Source organism: Scyliorhinus torazame, chromosome 15 (genome assembly GCF_047496885.1).
Source record: "Scyliorhinus torazame isolate Kashiwa2021f chromosome 15, sScyTor2.1, whole genome shotgun sequence".
Classification (NCBI taxonomy): domain Eukaryota; kingdom Metazoa; phylum Chordata; class Chondrichthyes; order Carcharhiniformes; family Scyliorhinidae; genus Scyliorhinus; species Scyliorhinus torazame.
In genome coordinates this window covers 123515348-123539211 of record NC_092721.1, presented here as the reverse complement: position 1 = coordinate 123539211, position 23864 = coordinate 123515348, and the positions used below count along the sequence as shown (strand labels likewise).

General features: G+C 47.1%; 1 protein-coding gene and 1 long non-coding RNA gene across 3 annotated transcripts in view; one reads left to right on the top strand and one right to left on the bottom strand.

Moving 5' to 3' along the window:
- LOC140391786 (uncharacterized) overlaps nucleotides 1-23864 on the top strand; it is a 147905-nt gene that overhangs the window by 48523 nt on the left and 75518 nt on the right. The window contains exon 2 of the long non-coding RNA XR_011935184.1: nucleotides 15927-16026. This is a non-coding gene — a long non-coding RNA (uncharacterized lncRNA). The remainder of the gene's footprint in view (nucleotides 1-15926; nucleotides 16027-23864) is intronic.
- gpr45 (G protein-coupled receptor 45) overlaps nucleotides 17812-23864 on the bottom strand; it is a 129387-nt gene continuing 123334 nt past the window's right edge. For both annotated transcript variants that reach the window (XM_072476652.1, XM_072476651.1), the window contains one exon: nucleotides 17812-21948. In XM_072476652.1, coding sequence (XP_072332753.1) covers nucleotides 20601-21725 — 1125 coding nt within the window. In that variant the 5' untranslated portion in view covers nucleotides 21726-21948 and the 3' untranslated portion in view covers nucleotides 17812-20600. The remainder of the gene's footprint in view (nucleotides 21949-23864) is intronic.

Below are 23864 nucleotides of genomic sequence, written 5' to 3'. Positions count from 1 at the left end.
TGTTCTAAAGTGACTCCCTTTTATCCTAAGGCTGTGCCCCCGGGTCCTAGTCTCCCCTGCTAATGGAAACAACTTCCCTACATCCACCCTATCTAAGCCATTCATTATCTTGTAAGTTTGTATTAGATCTCCCCTCAACCTCCTAAACTCCAATGAATATAATCCCAGGATCCTCAGACGTTCATCGTATGTTAGGCCTACCATTCCTGGCATCATCCGTGTGAATCTCCGCTGGACCCGCTCCAGTGCCAGTATGTCCTTCCTGAGGTGTGGGGCCCAAAATTGCTCACAGTATTCTAAATGGGGCCTAACTAATGCTTTATAAAGCTTCAGAAGTACATCCCTGCTTTTATATTCCAAGCCTTTTGAGATAAATGACAACATTGCATTTGCTTTCTTAATTACGGACTCAACCTGCAAGTTTACCTTTAGAGAATCCTGGACTCGGACTCCCAAGTCCCTTTGCACTTCAGCATTATGAATTTTGTCACCGTTTAGAAAATAGTCCATGCCTCTATTCTTTTTTCCAAAGTGCAAGACCTCGCACTTGCCCATGTTGAATTTCATCAGCCATTTCTTGGACCACTCTCCTAAACTGTCTAAATCTTTCTGCAGCCTCCCCACCTCCTCCATACTACCTGCCCCTCCACCTATCTTTGTATCATCGGCAAACTTAGCCAGAATGCCCCCAGTCCCGTCATCTAGATCGTTAATATATAAAGAGAACAGCTGTGGCCCCAATACTGAACCCTGCGGGACACCACTCGTCACCGGTTGCCATTCCGAAAAAGAACCTTTTATCCCAACTCTCTGCCTTCTGCCTGACAGCCAATCGTCAATCCATGTTAGTACCTTGCCTCGAATACCATGGGCCCTTATTTTACTCAGCAGTCTCCCGTGAGGCACCTTATCAAAGACCTTTTGGAAGTCAAGATAGATAACATCCATTGGCTCTCCTTGGTCTAACCTATTTGTTATCTCTTCAAAGAACTCTAACAGGTTTGTCAGGCACGACCTCCCCTTACTAAATCCATGCTGATTTGTCCTAATCCGACCCTGCACTTCCAAGAATTTAGAAATCTCATCCTTAACAATGGATTCTAGAATCTTGCCAACAACCGAGGTTAGGCTAATTGGCCTATAATTTTCCATCTTTTTCCTTGTTCCCTTCTTGAACAGGGGGGTTACAACAGCGATTTTTCAATCCTCTGGGACTTTACCTGACTCCAGTGACTTTTGAAAGATCATAACTAATGCCTCCACTATTTCTTCAGCTATCTCCTTTAGAAGTCTAGGATATAGCCCATCTGGGCCCGGGGATTTATCAATTTTTAGACCTCTTAGTTTCTCTAGCACTTTCTCCTTTGTGATGGCTACCATATTCAACTCTGCCCCCTGACTCTCTGGAATTGTTGGGATATTACTCATGTCTTCTACTGTGAAGACTGACGCAAAGTACTTATTCAGTTCTTCAGCTATTTCCTTGTCTCCCACCACAAAATTACCAGCGTCATTTTGGAGCGGCCCAATGTCAACTTTTGCCTCCCGTTTGTTTTTGATGTATTTAAAAAAACTTTTACTATCATTCCTAATGTTACTGGCTAGCCTACCTTCAAATTTGATCCTCTCTTTCCTTATTTCTCTCTTTGTTATCCTCTGTTTGTTTTTGTAGTCTTCCCAATCTTCTGACTTCCCACTACTCTTTGCCACATTATAGGCTTTCTCTTTTGCTTTGATGCATTCCCTAACTTCCTTTGTCAGCCATGGCTGCCTAATCCCCCCTCTGATAACCTTTCTTTTCTTTGGGATGAACCTCTGTACTGTGTCCTCAATTACTCCCAGAAACCCCTGCCATTGCTGTTCTACTGTCTTTCCCACTAGGCTCTGCTCCCAGTCGATTTTCGTCAGTTCCACCCTCATGCCCCTTTAGTTACCTTTATTTAACTGTAACACCTTTACATCTGATTCAACCTTCTTTCTTTCAAATTGGAGATTGAATTCGACCATATTATGATCACTGCCTCCTAAGTGCTCCCCTACTTTAAGATCTTTAATCAAGTCTGGCTCATTACATAACACTAAGTCCAGAATGGCCTGTTCCCTAGTGGGCTCCATCACAAGCTGTTCCAAAAAGCCCTCCTGTAAGCATTCAATGAATTCCCTTTCCTTGGGTCCACTGGCAGCAGTATTTACCCAGTCCACCTGCATATTGAAGTCCCCCATGATCACTGTGACCTTACCTTTCTGACATGCACTTTCTATTTCGTGGTGCATTTTGTGCCCCCGGTCCTGACCACTGTTAGGAGGCCTGTACATAACTCCCATTATGGATTTCTTGCCTTTGTGGTTCCTCAACTCTACCCACACAGACTCCACATCATCTGACCCTATGTCGTTTAGTGCTATTTATTTAATTTCATTCCTAATTAACAAGGCAACCCCGCCCCCTCTGCCCACCTCTCTGTCTTTTCGATAGGTTGTGAATCCCTGGATGTTTAAATGCCAGTCCTGAACCCCCTGCAACCATGTCTCTGTGATGCCTACCACATCATACCTGCCAGTCACAATCTGGGCCACAAGCTCATCTACCTTGTTCCGTACACTGCGCGCATTTAAATATAGCACCTTTAATTCTCTATTGACCGTCCCTTTTTGTTTTCTTAGTGTGGTGGACCTTGGTTTACTGAGCCTTTCCATACACTGTGTCATATTTTGTGGGATGGGGACAATCGTAATCACTCTTGAGTTTTGTCTGTTCGTGTTTTTTTGTATTCCTAAGCAGCTACGCTCCCCGCAGATTACTTCACCTCTTGGTTCCCTGACTTTCCCTCCCCCCCCCAATCTTTAGTTTAAAGTCCTAAAGACCACTCTATTTACTCTTTTCCCCAGAATACTGGTCCCAGCTCGGTTCAGGTGGAGACCATCCCAACGGTATAGGTCCCCCCTGTCCCAAAACTGATGCCAGTGTCCCATGAAAAGGAACCTCTCATTCCCACACCACTCTTTCAGCCATGTGTTAACTTCCCTTATTCTTGCCACCCTATGCCAATTTGCACGTGGCTCGGGCAGTAATCCGGAGATTATGACCCTTGAGGACCTGTTTATTAATTTGAATCCTAGCTCTTTATAATCTCTAAACAGGTCCTCTTTCCTAGACTTGCCTATGTTGTTGGTACCGACATGGACCAGAACAACTGGATCCTCCCCCTCCCTCTCCAGTATCCTTTCAAGCCGGTCAGAGATGTCCCGCACCCTAGCACCGGGCAGGCAACATACCATGCGGGACTCTTTATCCTGCTCACAAAGGATACTATCTATCCCCCTGATAATAGAATCCCCTACAACTACAACTTGCCTATTTATTCCCTCCCCTTGAATGGCCTGCTGAACCATGGTGCCTTGGTCAGCTGACTCATCCTCCCTGCAACCCTGTTCGCCATCCACACAGGGAGCAAGTGCCTCATACCTGTTGGACAGAGTCATGGGCTGAGGCTCCTGAGTTCCTGACTGCTGGTTCCCTTTACCTGCCTGACTTGCAGTCACACCCTGCTGTCCCTGGCCACTGGCAGGATTTAAACTACTTACTCTGACAGGTGTGACTGCCTCCTGAAACACAGTGTCCAGGTAAGTCTCCCCCTCCCGGATGTGCCTCAGTGTTTGAAGCTCAGACTCCAGCTCATCAACTCTGAGCCGGAGCTCTTCGAGCAGCCAACACTTACTGCAGATGTGGTCGCTGCAGCTCGCAATGGGATCTGCCAGCTCCCACATCAAGCAGCTCAAGCACATCACCAGACCAGCCATCACTAATTAATTAATTAGTTTAATTTAAGTTTATGGTGGGGGCAGCTTCAGCCAATCAGACACTAATCTACACTGCACTTTTAACTGAAAAACAGCACAATTAGATTAACCACTTACCTTTCCTGAATACCTAACTGCACCAAACTACCAAATTCTCACTGTCTGTATCTCTCTCACTCAGGCTGTGTCTCCTTGACCTGCGCAATGCTAATAATATAATAATGCTAATAATAATAATATAATATGGCACTTACCTCACACCAATGGATCTTATTTTTAGGTTAGAGGAGGAAGGTGGGTGGAAGACACTACACGTGTAGTGTCTCGGGTTTCCTCTCCACCAGAATTTATTGGTTGGGGGGGGGGGGCCTTCCCAGAAGTCGAACTTCCGGTTCCCGCCTTATATTAGAAAAAAATAAAAAATAAAACAGAAAAGAAGAACAGAAACGGGACTAGCTAAGTGTTTTTAAAGGAGAAACTTACCTCCCAGAAATCACTTGCGCACCGCTCCCGCTGAAATCGACTGGCCTGCTCCTGTGAAGGTAAGTGTTTTTAAAGGAGAAACTTACCTCCCAGAAATCACTTGCGCACCGCTCCCGCCGAAATCCCAAGGAGGTCACTACATGGAGTGTTTGTGTCACCATTTAAAGGGCTGACGATTCACCGTCAATGCAAAGAGCCACCATGTGCTTAAGGAACTATCTCCTCCATCCCTTCAAGGCCGTTATGCCCTTTCCTGTGCACTTGCTGTTGGAGCAACTGGCAAAGGGTCTCAGGATCTTGGGGCTATTTTGCCCACTCATCACTCAATGCAGCTCTGGATAAGGTTATAGTGTACAGATCAGCACACACCTCCTGTGTCCTCAGGGTAGTTTGCTGTATATGGCTCTCCATAAGAGTTGCCACTGCCTCACTGGAAGCTACCATATGCTCCTCCATTGTATGTGCATGTGGGTGAACAGCCTCTCAATACTCTGACCAATATCCACACATTTCACGCTGCTGCCCCAGCACCTGACTCTTTTTGGTGACTCCCGAGACCCGACATCTGAAATTGAGCACTGCTGGACCTTTCCTCAGTCCTTTGATGGTAAGTGCCCGCAGCTTTCACTGCCTCTGTTAGCTTCCCTCACACATCTACGCTGTGCTAACCAGCTGGTGCCGACCTTTCTAATTGCACATGAAAGCCCACCGACGTGAAAGTATCTGCACAGTTGGAGGGTATGCTGGACGAATGTGACACTGTCTCCTCAGACGGTGGATTCTCCTCTGAGGTCTCATGATCTTTGAGCATTCGCTGGTCCCTTATCCATACTGGGCCTGCAAAGGAGACAAGTGATGTTAGGGTCCTACTAACCCCTACTGGCTGTTCATGATCAGGTTCTTGATCAGGAAATTCCTGTGTTCTAGGGTCACATGTGCACCAAAATTTGTGCTCATCAGAAGGTGCCCACATCCAACATGTTGCTCATTTGCTGTGGGCTCCCTACCCACCTTGCCCTCAGTGACAGATTGCCCTTCTGCAACCCAATCCAATTGCATTGCTTCCTCCTCCATTGGAGTCAATGCAATGACTTGCACAGTACCCCGTTTTTCTCCACTTCCCGGCTTTGTGAGAATGCTTCTCCTGTGATCAGAGTTAATTACTGCAGTGACCATACTGAATAACCACTTGCAGCAGGCTCCTATTCAGTATTGTCACTGCAGTGATTAACTCTGCCCACAGGACTCCGGTCTGAGTCAACTCCTCATCTAACTCTGAATGCTGGGCCCAGGTCATGCCCAATGTATGGGTCTGCCAGCTCGCCTCACATGCATCAAACTTTAGGGAGAGATTAACTAGGGCTCGTGAGTTGGCTAGGAAACATTTAAAATTGTCACAATATGTGATGAAAAAAGAGGCAAATAAGAAATCAAGTATTTGTAGTTTTACTGGTGGGGAAAAGTACCAGTACTAGGTGAATCATTAAAAGCAAGATTTAGTGGGCCTTATCAAATTGAAAGGAAATTGAGTGAGGTGAATTATTTGCTAAGAACGCCGACAGAAGGAAAACTCAATGTGTCATATTAATTTGCTCAAAAGGTATTTTGAGAAGGAAAGAAGACGGATGTGTTAGTTGTTGTAACTCAGGGAGAAGAGATAAATCCAGATGATTCTGAATTTGACATTCCTCAAATTAGATGGGAGAATGAGAACTATTAAGAAATTGGGATAATTATTGAGTTGCCTTCTGGAGGAAAATAAAAATGACCTAAGACAGGCATTGTCAAACTCAGGGGCGCGACCTGCGGGTGGGTCGCGGACGGGTGACGGGAGGGTCGCGGAGCCGTCCGTCACGGCGTTCCCGATCGCGCAAATCTGCGCGCAACAGCCGGCTGTTAATAACACCGGCTGCAAGCGGCCTTCAAAATGGCCGCAACCATGTAAAAAAAAATGTGGCTGCAGTGCGCATGCGTGCCAGATCATTGGCACGCATGCGCACAACTATGCAAGTGCGCGCCGATGATCGGGCATGCATGCGCAGTGCACCTCTTCTTTTTTAAACGGTCACAGCTTTTTGTTTTACAAGTTAGGGGTTTTTTTATTTGATAAAATTTTACAGGAAAAAAATGCAGAACTTTGGACAGATGGAGACTCCATACTTTCCAATACCAGAAGGCTTCACCATCCAACAGGTTCAATTGGAGGAGACTGTACGAGGGCCAAAGGGACCCTAAACCATTTCCTCCATTTTTGGCAGCAGCAAACAAAGAACAAAGAAAATTACAACACAGGAACAGGCCCTTCGGCCCTCCCAGCCTGCGCCGATCCACATCCTTTATCTAAACCTGTCTTCCATTTTCCAAGGATCTACTTCTCTCTGTTCCCCGCCCGTTCATATATCTGTCTAGATGCATCTGAAATGATGCTATCGTGCCCGCCTCGACCACCTCCGCTGGCAAAGAGTTCCAGGCACCCACCACCCTCTGCGTAAAAAACTTTCCACGCACATCTCCCTTAAACTTTCCCCCTCTCACCTTGAAATCGTGACCCCTTGTAATTGACACCCCCACTCTTGGAAAAAACTTGTTGCTATCCACCCTGTCCATACCTCTCATAATTTTGTAGACCTCAATCAGATCCCCCCTCAACCTCCGTCTTTCCAACGAAAACAATCCTAATCTACTCAATCTTTCTTCATAGCTAGCACCCTCCATACCAGGCAACATCCTGGTGAATCTCCTCTGCACCCTCTCTAAAGCATCCACATCCTTCTGGCAATGTGGTGACCAGAGCTGCACACAGTATTCCAAATGTGGCCTAACCAAAGTCCTATACAACAAGGTAAGAGAAAATGGTGGGTCGCGCAGGTCGACCGGCGTGGGTCGCGAAGGTCAGCCGGCGTGGGTCGCGAAGGTCAGCCGGCGTGGGTCGCGAAGGTCAGCCGCCGTGGGTCGCGAAGGTCGGCCGGGTTGGATCCCGAAGATTAGCCGGTTGGTAAAAATGGATCCCCGGAAAAACAGTTTGAAGAACACTGACCTAAGAGACAGTCACATAGAGATGTATGTGGGATGAATAGGGAAGTCCGAAAGTAATTGGGCTGGATTCTCCACAGCTCCGCGCCAAAATCGCGAAACGCGATCGGCCGGAGAATCGGCTCCGACACCGAAATCGGCTTTAACATGATGAAATTGCGGCTCGGAGAATCGCATTAGGTGCCCGAACGACTGATTCTCCGGGTCCTGAGCAATTCTGCGGCCAGATGGACCAATTTCCCGACGGATACCGGCATGCTGGCTGAGGCGGTTGCGGGAGGTGGTAGGAGTTGGCGTGGGGGACTGCGGGCTCCTGTAATGGACACTGGCCATGCTTTCTGCGGAGTGGTCTCCCTGCCAGGGTCAGGGGAGGGGGGGGGGAAGTGTGCGGTGACAGGCCAAGCATTCAGGGAGCCCCCGACATTACAGGACGCTGCCCATGCAATGATCGCCATTACAGTGGCCTTCTTGTTGGCCACCCACATGGGGCGCTGTGTGAACACAGGGTTAACGGCCGTATGGGTGGGTGGCTGCCCCCCCCCCCCCCAATCACCTGGCAACACCCATTGGGGGGAACACCCAGGGCGACACCGACGGCAGCCCCCAGTGAGGGCAGTGCCATCAAACGGTGGCGCTGGCAGCAGGGTTGAATGCCAGGAGCGGGGGCACCAATGGAGCGGGGGTGGGGGACGTGTAGCTGGGGCGCGCGGCATCTCACAGGCATCGGTGCACAGGTGCATCCGCGCTGTCACGGACGCCCTCTATGCCCTTGCAGACCGCCACACACAATTCCCTGTGGACCGCGCCCACCAGGATGACCGAGCAGCGAGGTTCGTTGCCAGGATGCCCCGGGTCCACGAGGTAATCGATGGGCTGCGGCCACCTGTGGATAACAGGCCGCTGTTCACCAACCGAAAGAGGTACCACTCCATGAACATTCAGGTGGTCTGTGGTGAAGATCCTGCACGTCTGCGCCTGGTACCCGGGCAGTATACATGACTCATTCATGTTGGCGCAATCATTGATCCCCGGCATGTTCGAGGGATGCCTCCCCCCCCCCGGCTGAGGGGTTGGTTGGTGGGTGACAGGAGATACCCATTGCGGTCGTGGCTGATGACGCCTATACGTAGGCCACAGAGCCACGTGGAGAACTACTACAATGAGGCCCATTGTGCGCCCAAGGGTGTGGTCGAGAGGTGCTTCATGAGCCTGAAGATGCGTTTCAGGTGCCTGGACCGCTCCAGAGGGGCCCTCCAGTACGAGGCAAGCAGGGTCGGCCACATCGTTGTGGTCTGTTGCGTCCTCCACAATATAATCCAGCAGAGGGGCAATATGCTGGAGGAGGTTGAGGAGCAAGGACGAGTAGGATGAGGGGGAGGGGGCCAATGGGTGGGACATGGGGGCTGGCCATGCACGGAAGGCCGCACTACGCCATCGGCAGGGCCAGCAAGCACGGGACACTTTGGCCAACGCACGTTTCACCAACTAGTGGGAGGGGGGAGGGGTTGCTGGACAGTGGCACAGACATCACAATACCACACCCCTTCACCACCGAACACATTCGCCTCCCACACCACCGAACCACCCTCGTCTCCCACACCACCGAACCACCCGCATGGACACCCCCCTCCGTCATATATATTTGCCGCACAACAAGATGGGGGCACTGGGTTGGCAGTGACAGCGGGTCTGGTCCATGGGATGGAGGATGACGACAGCCCACTCTGCGATGAGCTCCATGCTCAAAAACATTAGACAATGTCTGACTCATGCCCACAGTAGCACCCCCCACCTGGGTGATCCCTGCATGCGAGCTGGCCAGTCCATCACATGGCCCTGTTGAGTAGCTGGGGATTGGGGGGGGGGGGTGCTGCACAGTCCACCCACTGGGCCTCACTCGTCCACCACCCCTCACCTCCAGTGGCCATCACTGACCGCCCTGCCCCAACACCCATCAGATAGAGCACAGAGGCAGCTTGCAAAGGTGATAACAGGTGTTTAATGTGAAGTGGTATTGACAGTCTGTGCCCTAGCCCCTATATCTACACTGTGCCCTGCGCCCGTGCCAATTTCACTGGTGTCTAACTTTCTGACCTTACAGGCCCTAACACTACACTTAGGTGGTTCCCCGGACGGTACAGCAGGAGTGGAGGGGGACTGCTGTGACTCCTTGGGCTTCTCCATGGGATGGGGGTGCGAGCGGAGCCAAACCCAGAGGCCCCCCTGCCACTGCCAGTCCAGGTTGCCCACTCTGGTATTGACCATGGTCTGAATGTTAGCGGCATGGAGCACATGGAGTGGGCCATCCCTGTCTGGGACTGCGCCATATCCCTCTGGGTCTGTGCAACGCCAGCCAGCACCTGGGCAATGGCGCCGATGCTCTCAGCAGTGCACTGCTGTTCTTCTGGCGGCTATCTTGCTTGCGACGCTGAGTGTGTGGGGGGGGGGGGGAGAATGTTTATAAGCAGCCGCGGCATTGCGTCAATGATGGACCTGGCGAATCGGCGGCCGCTCCCTCGCCACTTCACGTTCCGCCCATGCAAGTGCTTGTGGGCCGTTGAATAGCTCCACCTGGGGGCCCATTGACGCTGTCGTGAAACTCCACGACACTTATCCTCATTTTTGGAGAATTCAGCCCATTATGCATGATGAAGGTGGAGGAAATGCTATTCCCATTAAACAACTTCCATACAATCTCAACCTACTAAAGTTAGCACAGGTACAAAATGAGATTGACAGCATACTTAAGGATGATATCATCAAAATGAGTTGCGGCGATTGGAGCTCACCAATTGTCATGGTAACAAAACCGGATGGAAAACAACAATTTATGTGTGGACTCTAGAAAGGTCCACACAGTTACAAAGTCAGATTCGTATCCTATTCCTCATTTGGAAGACTGTTGAAAAGGTGGGACAAGCGAATTTGATTATCAAACTTGACTTACTTAAAGGATATTGGCAACGACCTTTATCAGACAGAGCGAAGGAAGTTTTGGCTTTTGTGGCACCAAATGGTCTGTATCAATTTAAAGTCATGACATTTGGAATGAAGAATGTGCCAGCACCATTGCTACGATTAACCAACAAGGTCATTTCTGGACTAAACCTTTATGTAGTGTACATTGACCATTTGGTGGTGTTCAGTCAAACATGGAAGGAAGATTTAAAATAATTATTCGATCGACCACAGTGAATTTGGCTATAAGTGAATTTGCGAAAGCTCAGGTCACATTCTTCGATCATACAATTGGACATGGTCAGGTGGCGTCACAGAATGTGAAAACGAAAGCTATTGGAGAGTTTCAGATACCAACAACGAGGAGAGAAGTTCTCAGATTTCTGGACATGAGTAGTTTCCATCAGAAATCCGTGCTCAATTTCAGCAGTGTGGTTGCTCCACTGCCTGAACTTCTGAAAAAGCACAAGAAATTTCAGTGGACGTCGGAATGTCAGGAAGAATTCGATAATCTGAAGACTGTGTTAACCACCACACCTGTTTTGATTACACCTAATTAAGGTGGCAATTGATGTGAGTGATGTGGGTGTTGATGCTGCACTGCTGCAGGAATACGGCGAAAGAATAGAAAGACCAATCGGTTATTTTTCTCAGTAACAACATATTCATCAAATAAATATTTGACCATCAAGGAGACATTGGCATTACAACATGTTGACATTTATGTTGGTAACAATTCAATGGAGACAATTGTATGTACAGACGATAATCCATGAAAGCTTTTGGACCAGTTGAAAATCAAAATGCAAGACTGTTTTGATGGAATTTATTGTTACAAACGTTTAAATTAAAAATTCTACATATGGCAGGAAGAGAAAATGTAATTGCCGATGCTTTACCACAACTGTGAAGTGTGAGAAGACTAGAATGTTCGAAGGTGGAATCGTCTAAATGGACCATACGCATATTTACACTTGCATGTTTAAAATGTAAAACAATATGAATCTTAGAACGTAGATGTTATGTTTAATCATAAGAAATGTTTAGAGTTAAATGACTTTGGAAAAATGAAGCCATCTGTTTACATTGCTGGTTCCTTTTTTTAACGATGGTGTTGGCCCACCAACTCCCACAGCTAGCTCGACGACAGCTCTTCACACCCCACTGTGCTGCTGACATGTCTTCCTTCTCCCTTAATCATGCTTTCCTACCCAGTGGTCGACAGGGCTGTCAACAGTATCCAATCCATCTCCCGCACCTCTACTCTCACCACTTCCCTTCCCGAGCAGAACCAGTATAGCGTTCCCTTGTCCTCACTTTTCACCTCACCAGCCTCCGCATTCAAGGAATCATCCTCTGCCAATTCTAACTCCAGCACGATACCCCCACCAAACACATCTTCTCCTCACTCCCCCATCAGCTTTCCGCAGGGAACATTCCCTCTGAGGTACTCTGGTCCACTCCTCCATCACCCCCAACACCTCACCCTCTTCCCATGCAATTGCAGATGCTGCAACACCTGCCCTTTTACCTCCTCCCTGATCACAATCCAAGGACCTAAACACCCTTTTCAGATGAGGCGGAGCTTCACGTGCACCTCCTTTAGTCTGGTTTATTTCATTTACTGCTCCCAATGTGGCCTACTCTACATTGGAGAGACTAAATACAGACTGGGTGACCACTTTGCAGAACAAAGCAGGATGCAGACCACCTTGTTGCTTGCATTTCAACTTACCGTCCTCTCATGTCCACATAGAATTTACAGTGCAGTAGGTGACTAGATGGCTCATCGAGTCTGCACCGACCCTTGGAAAGAACACCCTACTTAAGCCCACACCTTCACCCTATCCCCGTAACCCAGTAACCCCACCTAACCGTTTTGGACACGAAGGGCAATCCACCTAACCTGCACATCTTTGGACTGTGGGAGGAAACCAGAGCACCCGAAGGAAACCCATGCCGACACGGGGAGAACGTGCAGACATCCGCACAGACAGTGACCCAAGTGACATGTCTGTCCTTTGCCTGCTGCAATGTTCCAGTGAAGCCCAGTGCAAATTGAAAGAACAGCATCTCCTCTTCCAATTAGGCACATTACAGCATTCCAGACTTAACATTGAGTTCAACAACTTCCGACTATGAACTCTCTCCTCCACCTATCAATTTATTTTCATTTCTTCCATCGATCCGTTTTTCCCTCGCCATTGTCCACTTCACCTCACCCCACTTGGGCCACCCAGGTTGTCCTTTGTTACACTTCTCACCTCTGTTCTGCCATTAACACATTCTGACCTCTTAATGTGCCACTATCAGCACTCTTCATCGTCATTTCCTCCATCTTTTACATTCCCTTTGTCATTCTGTCCGCATCTTTGTCAAATTCCACCTATTGCTGGCCCTCTATCCAGTGCCACTTCTCCACACCCGTTCTCCCCAACAGTATAAATCTGGCCCTATTTCCAGTTCTCTCTAGCTTGGACAAAGAGTCATCCAGACTTAAAATGTTAGCTCCCTTCTCTCTCCATAGCTGCTGAGAGATCTGCTGAGATTGTCCAGTATTTTCTGTTTTTGTAACTAATAATGAACCCATTTGAAATGATATTTGATGCAATCAAATTCTCAAACATCAGGGTTTTCTTTCTTTACTATTTCAGGGAATATCTAAATGTTTTGTGAGGGACAGAGGCCCTGGGCGGGATTCTCCGAAATGGAGGCAGAGTGTTCGCGCCGTCGAGGTACACGACGGCGTGAAACGGCCCCTATCCCGACCTATTCAGGGCCCGATAATGGGCTAGGAGCAGCGCCGCGTCATTTACATGTGCCAGGCCTTGCTGCTGCGTCAAGGCGGCGCCGCATACATGACGCGGCCAGCGCCGCATAACTGCCGTCACCCACGCTTGCGTGGTTGCCGTCCTCTCCGAGTCCGCCCCGCAAGAAGATGTCAGACGGATCTTGCGGGGTTGCGGAAGGAGGTCCTCCTTCAGAGAGGCCGGCCCGACGATCGGTGGGCACCGATCGCAGGCCAGACCCAATTTCAGGCCCCCCCCCCCGGTGCAGGATGCCCCCTCGCCCCCCCCCCCGCAGGCCGCCCCCCCCAGCGTTCCCGCGCTGTTCCAGCTGGCAGCGACCAGGTGTGGACGGCGCCGGGGGGGGGAACCCGCCGTTTTGGGCTGGCCGCTCGGTCCATCCGAGCCTGAGAATAGCAGGGGTGCCGGAGAATCGCCATTTTGGGTGTCTCGGGCGATTATCCGGCCTGCGCCGCGCGGAACGCGACGGGGCCGTTCTCGCCGCTTGGGAGAATCGCGGGAGGGCGTCGGACCGGCGTCGCGGGAAAATTTGGCGACCCAGGCGATTCTCCCAACCGGCGCGGGAGTGGAGAATCGCGCCCCCTATCTGTCTTTTACCTATCAAAGGGCAGCTCCAACCATTGGGTTTCCATACAATTGACATTTTCATTCCTCCAGTGGCACTGGGACCTAGTTTATCTGTGGAGGCTGGTATGAAACAAAGAAAGACTTGCATTATATAGCACTCTACATGACCACAGACATCTCAAAGCACTTTACAGCCAATTAAATACTTTTGAAGTACTGCCATAGTTGTAATGTTGAAAGCGCAGCAGTCAATCTGTACACAGCAAATTCCTTCAACCAGATCATTTGTTTTTGTAATGTTGACTCAGGTAAAAATATTGGCCAGGATAACAGGGATAACTCCCCATTTACAGCCACCTCAGCAGGCAAATGGGGCCTCGGTTTAACTTCTCATCCAAAAGACAGCACCTCTCTGCGCAGCATGTCCTCAGTACTGGAGTGTCAGCCTTGAATTTTATGCTCAAGTACTGGAGTAGGAGCTGAACCCAAAACCTTGAGACTCAGAGGCATGAACCATAGTTGACATATATGCTGTGTGAGTTGAAGCTTCTAGTATCCATGAGTGCACATGGGCTTTGTTACAGTTCCCATGGAGACCGATAACCAAGTATTTTGGCTGAAAAGATCATACAACAAGTTTTCAGGTTTTGAGAATTTTACTGTAACAAACAAACTAAAAGCAGAAATGACTAAATACTATTTGAAAGGGCAATTTCTTATAGGAAAGATTCCCCATTTAACTTTTACAACAACTAGAAATCCCCATACCAAGGTTATATTTTATTCTGTCTCTGAACTGGACACTGGTGGGGCGATTCTCCCAAATGGAGCCCAAGCGTTTCACGACGGCGCGAAACAGGCACGGGGATGACTGATTCTGGCCCCCATAGGGGACCAGCACGGCGCTGGAGCGGCTCACGCCAACTTGCATATGCGTGGGGGACTTCTTCAGCGCGCCGGCCCCGACTCAACATGGCGTCGGTGTTCAGGGACCGGCTGCGAAGGAAAGAAGGTCTGGGGGGGGGGGGGGGGGGGGAGGCCAGCCCGCCAATCTGTGGGCCCCGATCGTGGGTCAGACCCCATCGGAAGCCCCCCCCCTGGGGACGGTGCCTCCCTCCCCCCTTCCCCATGGGCCGCCCCACAACCGTTCGCGCAGAGTTCCCGCCGGCAGCAACCAGGGGTGAACGGCGCCGGCGGGACTCTGTCATATCCTCTCGGCCCATCCGAGCCGGAGAATCGGCGGCCCTGCCGATGCCGCGCCGGCGCAAATGGCGCCGATTCTCCGCACCTCAGAGAATCGCGCGCCGACGTCAGGGCGTCGTGGCGCGGTTGCGGCGATTCTCTGGCCCGGCGCGGGGCTCGGAGAATTGCCCCCTACTCTCCAGGAACCGGTCCAAAGCTATTCTCAACTCCTTTTTCCTTTTCCAGACAGGTAACATCTAACCATAGTCAGCACAGATGCTTGGGTTATTGTTTACAGGTGTGATTATCTTGCGCCTCCTTAAAACCCACCCCACCCCAACCACCAAGGCTTGTTGTCAGCAGATTTCAGAACAAGTCACATGACCCCCTTCATTTTACCTTCAAGAGAGATTTCCAAAACGCAAATATCTTATAAATCTTGCATTTTGTAACATCTCCCACCCAAAAGATGAAAAGTCATCACCAAATTGATGTTTTCAAATAAACACTATCCAAACATGACATCTGATAAAATTCTGTACATTTTAACAATTAACTTACTACACACAGTAAGTACACTCAGCAATTCCCTTGTTGTCAAATTTCAGTATTTAAGCAGTCTATCTTGGCAGCATCACAATGATTAATCTGTATCAACCAAAACAGTTAGGAGTCCAGTCGATTCCTTGAGCTCAAGCTCTCTGAATGGGAGTTCATGCTGCTACTGGTAGCTTCACTGTCTGTCATGCATTGCAGTAAATCTTCTTTCTCATGTTGAGTAAATTTCAGTGCTTCTCCGTCCTTGGTTTAAAGATGCTACAATTGGTTCAGTCTGGGTAACTTTGTAAAGAAATATACTGTTACTTGCTAACAAGCCCTGTGATTTTTAAATCCCATGAGGTGTAAGCTGTAAATTGAGACAAAATCCACTGTCACAACTCTTCTTCTCATGTGGCTTTTGCATGTCCTTTTGTTCTTCCTTAGAATGAGACACAGAGTGTTGACCTCTAAATGCAGCCTGTGAACCTCTCTGTTTAGCTTTTTACTCTGGATCTCTATTCTCTTTCATTACTGTAATTTATTTTTATTATCCAGGTTGAAAATAAGTCTCAGCCAGTCAAACAGCTGACACATCCTTTTCCTGTTCAAATGCAGGATTGTGGTTCTCCTTCATGGCTTTAGGAATCTCGTTAAGGTCAGTCAAAACATTGTTTTTATTTTTTTAGCCAATTAATTAATTATTTTAAACTATTTTCCCATTTTGTGCAAACTTTGCTCAACTCCACTCTCATAAGAGCTTCATGCTTCTGACGTTTTAATATATATTCCGAAACTCTAATTTGTCCACTTGGTTCCACAGTATCATTGGTTACAGCCAAGACATTTTATTTCAAGGAATTGTCTTCATTGCTTCTTCATCAGCCTGGCTTGCTGCTGCTGTGTGTGGTTTTGACACCTCTGGCTTAGCGTCTGCATGCAGGCTTAATTCAGACTATTTTGCCCCCAGATTTTATTTTCACTCTTTGTTGTCAGACTGGGGGTTTCAGTGACTTTTTAATTTCTGAAGTCTGAACTTGTGAATCTTCAGACTCCTGCTGGTGTCAAATCATTGTGCTTTAAAACAAATTCAAACACAGGCGTATGTTTTCCCAAGTCCATTGATCCATCCATATCTTTAACAAATTCAATGGATTTTGTGGCAATGTTTAGGGGTAGCAGATGGTTTCCAGTTACATTGTTTCCCAAGATAAAGTCAATATCATTTAATAGACAATCTTGACACAGCTCCCATAATAACAAAACCATTGACTAAAACACAGTTTACATTCACACTACATAATGGAACAGGAAATTTCCAACAATATTCTGTATCAATGCACTTTTATTTGGTGAACTATCTGGAGAGAAATTCAGATATTTTACTAACATCAGGGATTGAGCCGTCCCCGCTACCCTTTGGTGCGTTTCTCAGAAAAAGTTGAGTCACTTTATTCTCAAATATAAAACTACCATTATGTTTTAACGTATACTCATTGTAAATATATTAGATGGCACAGTTTGTCACAAGCTCCACTCACTGGTATAGCATCTGGAAATACACTAGACACACCTACAGGTGCCACCAGTTTAACTTTTAATTTCTAGAAATCTCCTTTTACATGCCCTGCCTTATGGCAAAAGTAACATGTTTGTCCCCTTCAATCACTTATATCCCGCACTTTTTTACTACCTTTTTTCCACACCTCCCATGGTAACTAGTATCCTGTTCATGATCACTTCTCTCAGCTGTCCAATTTGTGTGTGGGTTTTCAAACTAAGGTTTGTTGCCACCTATGTGTTTGTGGGATTGTTTGTAATATCAGCTATTGCAGGAAATTCTCTTATTTTAGAAACTTTAGTCTTCTAGGTGATGCCTTATTCCTAAAGGATACTATTTTTAATTTTTTCTATTATATCTCTAAGGTTTTCAAAATGTTGCTCAAGATTCATCATTCTACACCATCTATCAAACAGTAGTTTTCTATCTTGCAAATTCCACAAAAGTCTGATTCTGTCTATTCCTCTGGGCCGGGATTCTCCCTTCTGGGGACTAAGTCCCCACATTGGCGGGAAAACTGGCGCCAACCACTCCAGCGTCAACAGCCTCCGAAAGTGCGGAATTCTCCGCATTTTCGGGGGCTAGGTGGACTCCAGAGTCGTTGGCACCGCTCCAGCCAACGGGGAAGGGCCGGCACGAGTCCGCGCATGTGCAGACTGGCCGGCGTATTTTCTTGCATGCGTGGGGGTTCTCTTCTCCACGCCGGCCCCCGGGCAATATGGCGGAGCCCTACATGGGCCGGGCGCGGAAGAAAGAAGTGCCCCCCACAGAACAAGCCCGCCCGCAGATTGGTGCGCCCCGATCGCGGGCCAGGCCACCGTGGGGGCGCCCCCAGGGTCGGATCCCCCGCACCCCCCCCCCCCCCGAGGGCCGCCCCCGCATACTCACCTGCCTGGTCCGCCGAGTGTGAGGTGAGTGATTCACGCCGGCGAGACTGGCCAAAACTGGATGGCTGCTCGGCCCATCGGGGCCCGGAGAATCGCCGGGGGCGCGCTGTCAACACCCCCCGACCGGCGTGGCGGCAATCCCACCGCCGCCTGAATAACGGCGCCGGAGAATACGGCAGCTGACATCGGGGCAGGATTCTCTCCTACCCCCAGGGATTCTCCGACCCGGCAGGGGGTTGAAGAATCCCGCCCCAGATCTCTAAATCTGTGGGTGGTGTTGAGGAATTAACTCGTAGGCATTAAGCACAGCATTTTGTAACCTTGCAGACCATTCACTACCAAAACATTGACATTATTGTCCAAATTTTTCGTTGCCATTGTAACTTGGTAGCAATTAGCTCAAATGAAACAAAATACATTACAACTCTGTCCTCACTGAATTTAGGCACTAAGAAAATGTTCCTTGCAAAATCAAATCTCTAGAAGTTTAGGCTGACTCATCGTCAAGTCTTCCTGCTATTTCCTTTTTGCATAATTGGAACCTTTATCTGACAAATGGTCACATTTTCTGGTTTCTCTCCCTTTTTGTCATTCTCTGTCTTTCCTTTTTTTCTAATTCAAGTTTTAAAAAAATTCTCTTTCTATTTCTTTCCTTTGGAATTTTAATTCCCGTTGCGTCATTTGCAGCTGAATCTGCGCTAACCCAACCTGTTTTTTATCTGGATTATTTTCCTTTCCTCAACATTTAAATGTTGAGCCAATACCTCAACTTTCACTGCTTTCTGAGCACCTAGTTGTAAATTTATTTCCAATTTCTCTGCTATCAGCATCAAACTAACCTTTATTAACTGCTGCAAAACACTAAAAGGAATCTCCTCTACATCGAGGAATGCTTCAGCACTGGACACAGCCATGGCAACTTTTCAATTAATACAGCAGACATCTGTCACTGTGACATCTTCAATAAAAACAGAAAATTCTGGAAATGCTCAGCAGGTCTGACAGTAGCTGTGAAGAGAGAAACAGAGTTAACATTTCAAGTCGAATATGACTGCTTCCGAACCTTAGTTAACTGGTGTAAGGCATTTTCACTGTGACATCTGGTTCATTTAAACTCTGGAAAATCCCAGTGTACTTGTCTCAAGCTGTGGATATTAAATCCTGGATGAGCCACCCAATTTGTTATAATCCTGTGGACACCAACAACTTTTAAAAAGAAATTCAACTTCCAGTAAATGCTGAATCACATGGTTTTCAAAACTTTTACTGGAACAAACTAAAAGCAGCATTGACTAAACAATTTCAGTCAGAAACTTATACAAACTACAGAAAACATCCTCCATTTAACTTTCATAACAATCAAAAATCCCCCTGCCATGGTTACCCTTACATGGACATTTCATTCTGCAGGAATGACATTAAAGCTATTCTCAGTTCCTTTTTCCTTTCCACGCAGATAATTTCTTCTCCCCCCAATTGACTTACATGGTGAAAAACAAATTTGAGATCTGCCTAGCCAAAGCTAGGCAAATCTTCTAGCTTCATTTAAATCCTCATAAACATGGGTGGGGACTTTCTGGCCATTTTCGGCAGTGGGATCTTCCAGTCCCACCGATGGCGAATTCCCACAGCAGGTTTCCTGGCGTTGTGGGGTGAATTCAACAGGAAATCCCATTGACAGGGCGGCATGGTGGTGCAATGGTTAGCACTGCTGCCTAATGGCGCTGAAGACCCGGGTTCCATCCCGGCCCCGGGTCACTGTCCGTGTGGAGTTTGCACATTCTCCCCGTGTCTGCATGGGTCTCACCCCCAACCCAAAGATGTGCCTGGTAAGGTTGATTGGCTACACTAAATTGCCCCTTAATTGGAAAAAAAATTGGCTACTCTAAATATATTTAAAAAAAAAGGAAACCCCATTACCAGCACCGAAATTACTAGTGAGGGGGTCCAGAAGCTTGGTAACCTCACTTACCATGGATAGGTAGATGCTCAAGTATCTGAGAGCAATGGAGTGTCGTTCATAGGAAATTCATTCAATGACCTTGCATCAACAGTTAATAACCCCCTCACTGATTCTGCAAAGTCCTTTGGAGTGAAAGCTGAAGGGCAACACGGTGCCATCTTAATATGTGATTGAGTGATTCATAGCCAGTCCCACTGGCCCTTCATCTATCTTCGTTAACTACCATTGTGGATTGGGCTGCTGTTTATAGAAAACGCCCAATTTCCATTACAAATAATTTTGATAGGAATTAAAATAGTGCAGTTTCTGGAATGGGTATTTGATCTGCAATAAGAGCTTTATACTCAGGCAGCAAGTTTGATGCTATTTAAATTGGAGCAACACATTAGAAGATTGTGAAAACACAGACCATTTCACAAAAAAAGGGATTATAAATCACAGGTGACAACATTTAGGGTGTAAAGTGTTATTTCCACTGTTATGCACTCTCCTTGCACAATTGCATGGGACAATTTTGAATGAAATATGAAGTCTTATTTATTTCAGTTCTAATGAGGATTCTTAAAAGTGCAGGGTGCTTTCAGTGCTGCATCATCATCGTACATAAACCAGAGTAAAACACAAATCACAATAATCATTTCCCCATTAACACATCCATCAGGGCAGTAATAAACAGGTCTACAATATGAACAAATTAAATTTTGGCAGCAACCCATTACTATAAATAGGTAAATTTCATATACTAAATGGCAAATGCATATCACACCAAAATATTCTACTTCCGGGCAGTTTGACAAGGCATTTTGGACAAAAGTTTTAATTTATACAGCTGATTGATGCTCATTACAAACATAAATTGTACTGGGCCGGATTCTCCGTCTTGTCCTGCCTGGCAGCTTTGGTAGAATTCTGATTGTTTTTGGCATGAATTCCATACAAGACTCACGAAATTTCTTAATGCGCCAGCAGTAGATGAGGGGATTGAAAACTGATTTCAGGTAAGTGAGCCACAAAACCCAGATGCTAACAGTAGAGAAGGACTGGCTGTGATAAAAGTTCTTGTTGAAAACAGAGAGTAGACTATACACTGTGTACGGCAACCAGCAAAAAGAAAAACCAACAAAGAGGATTAAAATAGTTGTGAATGCTCGGGTTTTAAAGCTCATATCAACGTTTATTTGATGAGGGCGCTGCAAACCCATTAATCCCAGCTTGCTCACTCGACTCAGGCAGAGGGTGTCTGCATGGTTGTGGATCCGCATGGCATTTCTTCGCACTGTGTTCAGAATGCAGAGGTAAGAGTATAGCATCACACTGAAAGGAACAAAAAAAATAGTAACCAGCAAGAGCACTGCATAAATGCGGTGGGCTCCAGCCTCTGTGTAACCCAACACGCATTGGGGTGCCCGAGTAGGTACTTCCACCACAGTCCAGCCAATCACTGATGGAAACGAAATGCAAAAGGAAACTGCCCATGAAATAACAATCATTATTTTGGCACGATGTGGATTCAGTTTGTCTTGTCGCTGCACAATGATTAAATAGCGGTCAACACTGATTATCAGAAGTATTGCCACACCTTCCAGGACAAAGAACCAGTAGAGCATAGCAGATATCTGACAGAAATAACTTCCAAAGATCCACTCGACTGTTATGATGGTGACTGTGGTAAAAGGCATGCACATCAAAGACAGCATGATGTCAGAAAATGCAAGGGTTGCTAAGAGCAGGTTGATTGCTGAGCGCATTGCAGGCTTCTGATACACAATTAAACACACAATTGCATTACCAAGGAAACCAACTGCAATCATTGACATCATAACTATTGCTAGCAATATTCTTATAATGATGGGAAGATTTGTCTTGCCTGAATTCACAGTTGGACTTGTTGCATTCAAAACCTCAGGGACACAGTTCTGTACAGTGTTATTACACTCAGTCATCATGAGGACTGGACTATGCCACTAATTCACTTCTTAGCAAAAATGACCCACGTTACTTTTCACATCTCTTCAGGGACTGTTTGAAGATAGACCAGATTCTTAAGTAATGAAAATCCTTTGCAAATGAATGTAATGCAATGCAGGGACATCCTGATATCAAATGTCTTTGTTACTATTTTCAGCATATTGTTAGTCGCATCACCATTTCCAAAGAGCACTTCATCGCCTAGGAGGAATTAACAAAAGAAAATGGTTATTTAAAAAGTTTGCCATCACCAGGTTAAGTTCATAATCTTCCAAACCCTTTGGACTGAATTTTCATCCTGAGGTGAGGGCAGCTTTGAAGACGGGACTGCTGGCAATTTCCCGCTACCGGCTGGCATTCGATATACTGACATGATCCCATGTTCCCACCTCCGACCTATTTGGAGGCTGCTGTTGGGGGGCTGGCGACCATATACTGGCTAGCAGTGGGTAGTCAATTAGGTAAAAGAACCAACCAACTGAGGGCACTCCACACACCATCTGGATTTTCCAGACTGGTACAGTTCCCTGTCCCCCCACTCCCCCATGTGGCCGGATCCTGTTGAGGGAATGGTGGCAGTCTTCCGGTGGGCAGGTCTGGAATTGCCAGAGCTGCATCCTGCATGGAAGCAGCCCACATGGAATTCCTAGTCTGTTCTACACAGTTGCAGCTCCAGGCTATCCTGTAGAGAGCAACCCACTGCACCTCCCCCTTCCCCTCACCCCTTCGATCTCCCGGCAATGATGGCCATAGAGATGCCTCATTTTACCCGAACATCTTACACAACTAGACTATAAATTCTGGAGGGGGTGCTTTGTAAACCAAACCCTGTATTTCTATCTTCTGCCAATGCATGGGAAGCATAGTCCAGGTTACACAACCTAAAATTGTGTTAAATCACTCGGTGAAGAATTTATGGGATGTTCTGCATGTTTTTGTCTTATCTTAGAAGGCAGGAAATATCAAGCTGCTATGGGCTAACAGTACTCATCTAATTTAGCTTGCAGATCAAAAAGTACAGAGCTAGCAAGATTGAGAATATACTAACAGTTCAATTATAAAATGGCATTAACCTGAAATGTTAACTCAATGTATCTCCCCACATGTGCTGCCTGACAAGCTGAGTATTTCCCGAATGTTTTTGCATTCATTTGAAATTTCTAGTATCTGCAGTATTTTGCTTTTATGAGAGAGCTTTATGATAATGAAGGACAAGTGATGCAAGTTCATGTCAGGGCGGTCGGGGACTTAGGGATAATGGTTTTTCCACAGTATTTCTGTACTTGTCCTTCTTCATAGCAAAGAGATTGCAAGGGAAGGAGGTGCTGTAAAAGTACTCTTGGCGAGTTATTGAAGTACAACCCATAGATCATAGATACTACAGCAACAGTAGTACAGTGCTGGAGGAGGTGGTGACAGGAGCACCAATCAAGCAAGCTGCTCTGACTTGGATGAACATGGCCTGTTGCAGAGCTTCAGCCACCTTTTGGTGATTATTCATATGAGCGGGCTGATTTCTAAAGTATATAGCTGCTAGATTGGGTCTACGGGAGATGTTGAGGGAACCAACAAGTGGGAAAAACTCATCAATCTGTGCACACTGCACAGTCCTCATAGAGACAAAGTCTTGTCTTCATGTTGAGGATCCCCTCCATCGTATTGTGTGGCACTACCATCATGCTAAGTGGAAAAGATTTGGAAAAAATTTAGCACCACAAAAGGGTAGCCTTGAGGTGCTGAGGCCCATCAGCAGCAGCAGAATTGCACACAACCACAATCTGTAACCTCATGGCCTGGCATATCTCCCACTCTGTCATTGTCATCAAGCCAGGGGATACAGCCTGGTTCAATGCAGAGTGCAGAAAGGCATGCCCAGGAGCAGCACCAGATACACCTAAAAATGAGGTGTCAACCTGCAGCTACAATACAGGACTGTTTGCATACCAAATAATGGAAAAAGTATGCAACACAGGTTGAAGCAATTCCACACTAATGAATCAGGTCTAAGCTCTGCAGTTTTGCCATATCCAGTTGTGAATGGTGATGGGCAATTAAACAACTCACTGGAGGAGGGGGCTCACAAATATCCCCATCCTCAATGATGGAGGAGCCCAGCA